The 10,167-nt window shown below is 35.0% G+C and overlaps 1 protein-coding gene across 1 annotated transcript; it reads left to right on the forward strand.

The window, feature by feature from the left end:
* The first annotated feature begins 2,545 nt into the window (after positions 1-2,545).
* On the forward strand, positions 2,546-4,131 carry LOC129871942 (uncharacterized). Its single transcript, XM_055946767.1, has 5 exons — positions 2,546-2,621; positions 2,852-2,905; positions 3,291-3,394; positions 3,591-3,629; positions 3,981-4,131. The coding sequence occupies exons 1-5, from the start codon at positions 2,546-2,548 to the stop codon at positions 4,089-4,091; spliced, it is 384 nt and encodes a 127-aa protein (XP_055802742.1). The 3' UTR covers positions 4,092-4,131.
* The last annotated feature ends 6,036 nt before the right edge of the window (positions 4,132-10,167 follow it).

Consider the following 10,167-nt stretch of genomic DNA (forward strand, 5'->3'; position numbering starts at 1 on the left):
TACACGAGAGATGACAACATCCAGAGGGAGGGAGGGGGGAAATATGCAACTTAAACAAATTTTTACACACTAAATTTTTTATTTTATTTTACATTAGATTTAAATATTTTGAGATAAATTAATATTATGAATTTGAAAAACTAAAAATTTATTTTTTTGGAACAAATAAAGGAATTAACTAACTAGTAGTAAACAAATTCAATTCAATTAAATTTGAATTGAGAGTAATTTTAGATCAAAGGGTGGGAGAAGGAGTATCTTTGAATCAAAAATAAAGATGAAGAGTATTTTTAAATCAAAAAGTGGAAATAACATATTTTTTGAATTATTTTTAATAAGTTAAGGGTGTTCTTGACTCTTTATCCTTTTTTTTTATTAAAAAAAATGTCAAAATGGGTATGATGAACCCTTTTATTGGTACGAGTTTGTATTACGAAGCTTCCTACTCATCACCTTTATCAATTGAACTCTTCAATTCATTAAAATATAATATTTTAAACTCTTTTATCATCTGATTAGTATGTGTAATCCAATCAATTTGAAACACTTGATTAAGCTTTCGAGAAATAATAAATATTTAAAAAGTTGCAGAAATTATTTTTATAAAAAATATCTTTTATAATAAACTAATTTTAAAAAATTAGGACAAACAGACTATTACTTGCTTGTGGTTTGCCTTTTTCCAAATTTCACAATGTGAAAAATACACTTTTAAAAAAGTGCGTGGACCGCAGGAAATCTTATCGAATTCCGGACGGTTCTCTACTTTCCTTTTTTAGAGTGAATATTTTAAAGAAAAAAAAACTAAACTGATACTCAACCCGTTTATTTAAGTATTATTTTTTATTTCATTTGAAAAATTAAATTTTAATTATTATTTTATATCTATTTCATTCTTATTGTTAAGTATTGATTTTTTTTTAATATTTAGATGATTTCTAATTAAATAGAAATAATATAGTAAAATTAATATTTTATTTATTATTTTTTAATAGATATATCAAGTCGAATATAAACAGAGAAAATACCATTTTGCATTTTTTTTATACATAAGCTATTGAATATTCATAAAATCCCCCTGAACAATCATAAACTCATATTAAAATATCATAAAATAAATATAACATGTTACGTGACCTTCACACGCTCCAAAATGCATGTGGAAAAAATGTGAATATGTTAACCTTTACTTGTCCCGAACTATCGCCATTTTGCTAAGTGCTGCAGGACGGCAACACCATTATTATTATAACAACGACGGTTATAAAGAAGTTTGATCATAATTTATTTTTATTTATATTTAAAATATAATTTTTTATTAAATATTTTTAATTTATTAAAAATATTCATGAATAATCACTATTAAAAGTAAAACAAACAATAATTATTATTTTATAATTAAATTTTTAAAATGATAAATAATTTGAGATAATTATTTTTAAATATAACGATAGATCAATTGAGACGGTGGAAATATTTGCTTCTGTAAAAAAAGGAAAAGAAAAAGTACTACTGATTAGGAAAGATTTGTACCTTAGCTCTTCATCTTCAAAATAAGATTTTTTTTTTCTAAATAAGCATTTTTTAATTTCTGAATTTTTTTGCCAACAGGCTGTTAATTAGTAGTTAGATGAAAGTGCATATTTATTTAAATTGAAAGTTAAATGTATCTGGTTTCACATTCAAACTATGCATGAATGAAAATCATATAATATATTAAACAATGATTACTCAATAACTGAAAATAATATTTTTTTTTTCCTTCTTAGTAAGGAATTAAAAAGTGAAACTACTCCTACAAAACAAAAAACAAAACAAAAAAAAAAGTGAAACTACCGTGGCAGGGATTGTTACGGTTGCTCTGATTTCAGAGAAGACGAAACATTATTTCACGTTAATAAAATGTTAGAATTTTATTAGTGAACCATTATTTCACTTACTCATCATATCAACTTCAAATTATCCCTATTTATAAGTTAAACCTGAAACAGTAGACCAAATTGTAAAGAAAAGCTCCTTTGCAAATGATATAATATTTTCTCCATTTCATTTGTTTGTACTTTGTCCTATTTTGATTTGATATGGAGTTAAAAAAAATAAAATTTGCGATCTTAAATTAAAGATATGTAAAATGTATCAAATTGTTTTTTAATTTTATGATTTTAAACATGCCATGTGGAAAGTGGGAATTAAAAAGATATTAAAAAAGTGAAAGTCATTCTTTTTTAAATTGTCAAAAAAAATACTACGTATAAACAAACTGAAACGGAAAAAATATTTAAAAGGTGAAGTTGATATAAAGTTATAAACTATAGTGAAGTAATTTGTAGTCAGAACTAATAACACGCGGGAAACAAAAGCAAGAACAACAAAGTCGCCTAAATTTCCGAATCAACAATTGTTTCCCCCATTTCCTGCATATTTTTCCTTTTTATTTTTTATTATTTGATTAAATATAGTATCTTCAACTTCCACATAATTAATTACTTCTGCAATATTTGATATAAAGAAAACAAATAAGAAAATTAAAGCTGAGAGAGAAATAATGATTCCACAGCAATGGGCACCACCTTGTAACAAGCAATGCACCAATAAATTCTCATCTCTCACCCAAATTCCTTGTAATTTACTATTTTAATTCCCCTTTTTCTTGTAATTTAAAGCTCTAATATTTGTGTTAATGTTTCCAATTGGGCATGCCTAACTAGAGATATTTGAACTTGTAACATAGTAACAAGCAATTTCGATTAATCATTAATCATTTAGTAGGATTATGGATTAAGATTAATCGAATTACTTGTTACTGCGTGGGTGTAATGATTAATCATCAAGTAACGAGTAATTTTTGTAGGGAGAGTTTTTTGCAAAAAGGCATGTGATGCTGATGGTGATACATGGGAGGAATGTAAGTTCCAAGATTCTACTTTTTTTTTTTGGAAATTTGTTGGCAACAAATTTTGAAGATAAAAATTTTAAGTCGAATGTTTTTATTGATACAAAAAAAGTTCAATGATTTTGTTAGATAATTTCTATTAAGATATTAACCCAATGCTGCAGAGGGCATCATGTTTTTATAGGAATGATTGCTTAGGACTATTTAGTTAGTTGTGAACAAGGAACATACTAAGAGTACTCAAATTTCTAAAATGATAGTAAAGCATATCGTTAAACATACGTTTGTTTATCCAACAGAGTAATTGATGGTTAGGAGACGTCTTTTGTTGAACTTTGAAACATTGATGTTTCTCTATTCAATTTAAGGTAAAACAGAAATGAAAAGGTATGTGCAGGTTTGGAACAATGCGATGAGATGTGCTACAAGGATCCTGTTCTGAAGGATCAACAATGGAGTGCTTATATTGATCGTTCCCCCGGTTCTGCTAGCTACTCTGAGGTTTGCCATCTCTTTATTTTATCACCTTGAAATTTGTTGTTGTCAACATGTGTATTCTACTATAAGGTCATTCACTCATCTGGTGTATTGGCTGTATGAATATGCTGAAAAATTGTCCAACAAAATACGATTAGCATCTATGACGTTCCTCTTTGTTGATATAAATATGACATATACTGTTCTTTTATGGATGCAGGATTGTCATCGCGCTTGTGCAGCTGGTTGTGGTTTCAAGGTCAGTTTGTCTATCAAAATCAAGGACATAAAATAGGGAAAAAACACATACAAAGTGTTGTTGATCAAAATAGTGTCAAAGTTTTGTTACTTTCTCAATCCTCGTTGCCACTTTGTTTGAGGACTAGGAAGAGTAAGAATGCCTATGCCATTCATGTCCATTGGTCAGAGGCGGATATAAGACGAGTATTGCAGGTTCACTTGAACCCAAACATATAATATAATAAGATCATGCTCCCTTATTGAAATCTAGATATTACGTTAGCCTGTTATACTATCTTGCTTCATTGGATGCTGTCAAGTCCTTAAACATAGAATGCCTTGTCAAATATTTTACTATTTGCCTATGCAGTTTGATATCCCTTCTGAGGAAGTAGACAAAATCCAATCAAACAGATCTTCCAGGCCTCCTGCAGAAGAGGAGCCAGATGATAAAAAAAGTCCACCTCTTAAAGCTACTTGAAGATTTTCTTTTGACATTTTATGTAACTAATTCTTTAATGGGCAAGAATATCAGACACAATTTATTCTACTAGGGGTGAAAGTTGAGTTTTGATATTTATAGTTTCATTATGCATATGTCAGTGTTGATTTTTTGTAATATTCTTAATTTAACTTCTATATAAAAATGTAATTATTTTTTTACACTATTAGATCACCTAGAAAATAGATACACAGAATTGCCCTTAGAGTTTAAGTTATATGGAGTTATAAATTACAAGGTAAAATCTAATATGAAAACATCCATTGGTAAATAATATTTTATCTTCGTAGGCTAAACTATACTTATAATATAAAAAAATATTTACATCGTTGAAAAATTTCATTGAAATTATTACTCATAATAAGTGAAATTTATTACCTGAATAGTATGGTAGACAAGTGAAACTTATAATTCCAGCAGTGGAGTTTAACCTGAAGACGTCTGAAGAAGAAGTGAAGAAGAGAGGAAGAGAATGTACAGAGAAGAGGAAGAAGAAGAAGACTGAAGGGAGAAGAGAAAAGAGAGAAGGAAGAGAGAATATGTATAGAGAGAGAAAATATCTTCTGGAGAATGAATTGTAGCCTTTCATTATTTTGAGATATGTATATATACATGTATTTCTGAAATTGTACAGGTATAGTATTTTCTACTCATACCAACTATACTAACTACTTTGTAACTGAATCCTAACTACTTTATAACAACCAATTAACTACCTCTAACAATATTTCAACCAACTCTAACAACTCTTCAATACATGAAAGCTTGCTATGTCAACACTCCTCCTCAAGCTCATGGTTTGAAGAGATTCATCATCCCAAGCTGATTCAGTAAATGTTGATGTTGAGACTTTCCCAGACTTTTGGTAAGTATATCAGCTAGTTGGTCCTTTGTGTGTACGAAATTAGTTTTCAGCATTCCTTGGCATATTCTTTCCCTTACAAAGTGACAATCTATATCAATATGCTTGGTTCTTTCATGAAATATTGGATTTGCAGAAATCTGAATAGCAGCTTTGCTGTCACAGAACATGTTAACAGGTAATTCAATTTGTACTCCCAGTTCTTTAAACAGGCTTACCAACCATGTGATCTCAGCTGCACAGTTGGCCATGCTTCTAAACTCAGCTTCTGCTGAGCTTCTGGAAACTGTCTCTTGTTTCTTAGATTTCCAAGAGATTAGTGATCCTCCAAACTTCACTAGGTATCCAGTGACAGATCTTCTTGTTTCCAGACAAGCACCCCAATCTGAATCACAGTAGGCAGTCAGTGTATCTGTGCATTTAGAAGACATTAGTAGCCCAAGGCCAGGTGCTTCCTTGAGATACCTGACCACTCTCAATGCTGATTCCATATGTGACTGCTTGGGATTGTGCATGTATTGGCTCAGCACCTGAACTGGGAAGGCTATATCTGGCCTGGTCATGGTGAGGTACAGGAGTCTTCCCACAAGTCTTTGGTACATTTCAGGCTGCTTCAGTAGCTGGTCATCCACTCTGCCTTCAGGTGAAATGTGTTCATCATATCTCACTGATGTAAGCTTCTTATTCTGTTCTAATGGTGTTCCTGCAGGTTTAGCTCCTCCTAGCCCACATTCAGCAATCAGTTCCAGTGCATACTTTCTCTGAGACATGTGAATTCCTTGACTGGATCTAGCACATTCAATGCCTAGAAAGAACTTCAACTCACCTAAGTCTTTCATTTTGAATTGCTTTTGTAGGCCTCTTTTTGTGTCCTCTACTAGTCCAGTGTTGCTACCTGTAACTAGTAAGTCATCCACATAGACTAGCACAATAAGTATATCACCATCAACTTGTCTGGTGAATAGGGAGTAGTCATAGTGGCTTTGATGGAATCCCAGCTTCAGTAAGGCTTCAGTCAGCTTCAAGTTCCACTGTCTGGGGGCTTGTTTGAGTCCATATAAGGACTTGTGGAGTTTGCAGACCTTAGTATTGGACTCCTCCTGTCTAGCAAACCCATCAGGAACAGTCATGTACACCTCCTCTAGCAGGTCCCCATTGAGAAAGGCATTGTGGACATCCATTTGGTGAATAAGCCACCCCCTAGAAGCAGCAAGGGCCACAATAGCCCTGACAGTGACCATCTTGGCAACTGGACTGAAAGTTTCAGTGTAGTCTAGACCTTCTTGTTGGTTGAACCCCTTGGCCACCAGCCTTGCTTTCAGCCTCTCAACTTCACCTGTGGATTTATACTTGACTTTGTACACCCACTTACAGCCAATTGGTCTCTTGTCAGGTGGCAAATCAACTAGGGACCAGGTGTGATTAGCCTCCAAAGCATCAATTTCCTCCTGCATGGCTTGAACCCACTGAGGATCAAGTGAGGCAGTTTTAAAGGAGTTGGGTTCAGTGATGGCTGAGTAAGCAGCTAGGCAAGAGCTGTAGGAGGGAGATATATGGGAATAGGATATATGGGCTGCAATAGGGTAGGAGCAAGAATTGCCTGTGGAAGTAGTGATAAAGTCTTGAAGCCAAGATGGTGGCTTACTGGGTCTGGAGGACTTTCTGGGAGGAACAGAAGGTGGGGGAGGCTGAGAGTGTAGCTCAGGAGGTACTGTTGGAGTTAAAGATTGGGGAATGGGATCTGAGTGTGGCTGTGAGGAGTCTAGAAGTGTAAGTACTGGAAAAAGTGGATTAGAGGAAACTTGGACATCCTTGAAAGGAAAAATGTCTTCTTTGAACACTGCATGTCTATTCACAAAAAAAGATTGAGAGTGGAGATCATATAGGATATACCCCTTTTTTGATGAGGAGTACCCCATTAGGACAGCTGGTATAGCTCTAGGAGAGAATTTGTCAAGAGCATGAGGGGCTGTGGCATAACAAAGACAACCAAATACCTTAATGTGAGCTAAGGAAGGAGAATGCTGATGAAGCATTTCAAATGGAGTTTTGTACTGAAGGAGTTTTGAGGGGATTCTATTGAGGAGGTAGACTGCAGTAGTGACACACTCACCCCAGAATTTTAAGGGTACAGAAGACTGGAACCTGAGTGCTCTGGCCATCTCCAGGATAGTCCTATGCTTCCTCTCAGCAACTCCATTTTGTTGAGGGGTATAGACACAAGAGGTTTGATGAAGAATGCCAAGTGTAGACAGCATGTTCTGGAATGCAGCACTGAGGAACTCACAGCCATTATCAGTTCTCAGGGTCTTCACAGTTGTGGAGAATAAGTTTTGAACCTGTGTGAAAAAAGTTCTTAACACCACAATTGTGTCAGACTTAGAGGCTATAAGAAAAATCCAAGTAAACCTGGAGTAATCATCAACTACAGTTACAAAATATTTCTTTCCATCATGAGTGGATACCCTGTAGGGACCCCAAATGTCACAGTGAACAAGTTCAAATACAGCATTTGACACATGAGAGCTTACAGGGAAAGGAAGCTTAGTCTGCTTAGCAAGTGGACAAACTGTACAAGTAGAATGTTCATTATCTAGAACCTCAATACTAGATGATTTCTTTATTATATCTACAGGTATATGACCTAGCCTTAGATGCCACAGAGTAGCCTTTTCAGCTGGAATGACATTACTACTTGTGGAGTTTGTAGGAGCTATATCTTGAAGCTGATTTGCACAACCATTAACTTCTGCCTTTACAATGCCTTCCTTCAGAATGTAGAGTCCTTGATCCTCTTTACCAATCCCCTTGACCTGACCACTGAAGAGGTCCTGGAAAACACAGAAGTCAGGGAAGAAGGCTGCCATACATTTGAGCTCTTTGGTGAGTTGTGACACAGAAAGGAGATTACATTTGAAGTCAGGAACAAATAGAACATTGCTAATAGATTGATTCCCAAGAATATGAGTACTACCAACATGTGAAACTGAAACTGTATTTCCAGTGGGTAGCATTACTTGTCTTCTCTCAGATGGTGGTACAGTGTGAAATTCAGTTAGAAGTTCAGTCTTAGAGGTCATATGATTTGTTGCTCCAGTGTCAACTATCCAACTTTTGTCTACATATTTAGATACTAAAGCAGATATAGTACTACCTGCTGTAGCTGCTTTAGCTGAGTGTTCTCCTCCATTTTCACCTCCTTTGGCCAGCATTTGTAATATCTGATGATACTGGTCTTGTGTGAAGAAAGCTTTAGGTGTAGATGTGTCAACCTGTGAATTTCCACATTGATTAACTTCAGCTTGATTGGCATATGAACTGGAGTTAAACTGTTCCCTCTTCTTCTTTGATTTCCACCCAACCGGATAGCCTTTCACTTTAAAGCATTGTTCCTTGGAGTGTCCCCTGTAACCACACACCTCACATATAATAATTGACTTCTGGAATTTTTGTGGCTTGTTTTGGTCGTTATAGTGTCCCCTTCCTGGAGTGCCATCACCTCCTGGTTGATGGCCAAAACTGCCTCCTTGATTAGAGCCATTTCCTCCTTTTTTACTGAATAGAGCAGTGTATTCAACTGTTCCAGAATTAACACTTTCATGACCTGTACTTGCTAGGTTTCTTTGGCTTTCATGATCTACTATCAGAGAATAGGCCTTGTTTAGATTAGGTAGGGGAGTTTGCATCAATATCTGACCTCTTGCAGCTGAATACGACTCATTTAGTCCCATAAGGAACTCAAGCAACCTCTGGTATTCAAAGTGTTCTTGGAATCTTTTTGATTCAGCACACGAGCACCCTGGGCATGGCATGATGGAGTCAAATTCATTCCACAGTCCTCTTAGATGAGTGTAGTACTCTGTAACAGTCATAGTTCCTTGAGTGAAACTATGAATGTCCTTGTGCAGTTGGAAGACATGTGCACCGTTAATTTTGTCAAATCTTTCTTTTAAATCACTCCATACCTTGTGTGCATCACCAACATAAACAATACTACACAATAAGCTGGGTGCAACCGCATTCATTATCCAAGATAGGACTACAGCATTACATTTTTCCCACATATCAAACATCTCAGGGACAAACTGATCCTTAGGAAATCTTTCATCTACGAAACCTAATTTACCTTTACCTAGGAGTCCGATCCTCATAGATCTACTCCAGATAGCATAGTTCTCGGAGCCGGTAAGCTGTAAAGAGATTAGGGAGCTACCTGGGGTGTCGTTCGGATGGAGATAAAGGGGATGATTGTGACCTATATTCGGAACTTCATAGCTGGTTGGACCAGCTGTTGCATGTGCTCTGTTTAGGTTCGCACCTCCGATTTCCATGGAATTTGATGTAGCTTAAGTTTTATACACCTTGACTGAAAGCTTGAACTTTAGATCGCTAGTTGATCTCTTCTTCTAGTTTCTCGCGACTGGGCTTCTTCTACCTTATGGTCCATGAAGGCTCTGATACCATGATAATTCCAGCAGTGGAGTTTAACCTGAAGACGTCTGAAGAAGAAGTGAAGAAGAGAGGAAGAGAATGTACAGAGAAGAGGAAGAAGAAGACGACTGAAGGGAGAAGAGAAAAGAGAGAAGGAAGAGAGAATATGTATAGAGAGAGAAAATATCTTCTGGAGAATGAATTGTAGCCTTTCATTATTTTGAGATATGTATATATACATGTATTTCTGAAATTGTACAGGTATAGTATTTTCTACTCATACCAACTATACTAACTACTTTGTAACTGAATCCTAACTACTTTATAACAACCAATTAACTACCTCTAACAATATTTCAACCAACTCTAACAACTCTTCAATACATGAAAGCTTGCTATGTCAACATGCTTATAATAGGTTAAGTTAACATTGCAAGAAAAAAATCCTGTTAATGAAAGCTTATCTTTGAAGCTGTGACAGAGAAGATCGACGGAGCTTTGCCGGGTTTGCTACTGATGATAAAATTATTTTTCAATAACGTGAATGTCAAATGAGTAATTGTGAATTTAACCCCGAATAACGATTCGTGACATCTAAATTATCGAACCGGGTCAAATAATAGTCATACCAAGTATTTCATTGAACCCAAAAAAGAAGACAAATGCGGTCCAATATATATTGGGCCTTCAAAGTTTCTGGCCCCAATTGCAAGAGGTTTCATCGCCCGAGTCGGGTTTAATACATAAATCAATGTTCATGAA

Source organism: Solanum dulcamara, chromosome 11, assembly GCF_947179165.1.
Source record: "Solanum dulcamara chromosome 11, daSolDulc1.2, whole genome shotgun sequence".
Classification (NCBI taxonomy): Eukaryota; Viridiplantae; Streptophyta; class Magnoliopsida; order Solanales; family Solanaceae; genus Solanum; species Solanum dulcamara.

Coding starts and splice junctions, on each gene's coding strand:
- LOC129871942 (XM_055946767.1), top strand. CDS start 2,546: ATGATTCCACAGCAATGGGCACCACCTTGTAACAAGCAATGCACCAAT. Junction 2,622..2,851: donor ATCTCTCACCCAAATTCCTT/GTAATTTACTAT, acceptor TAATTTTTGTAG/GGAGAGTTTTTTGCAAAAAG. Junction 3,395..3,590: donor GTTCTGCTAGCTACTCTGAG/GTTTGCCATCTC, acceptor TTATGGATGCAG/GATTGTCATCGCGCTTGTGC.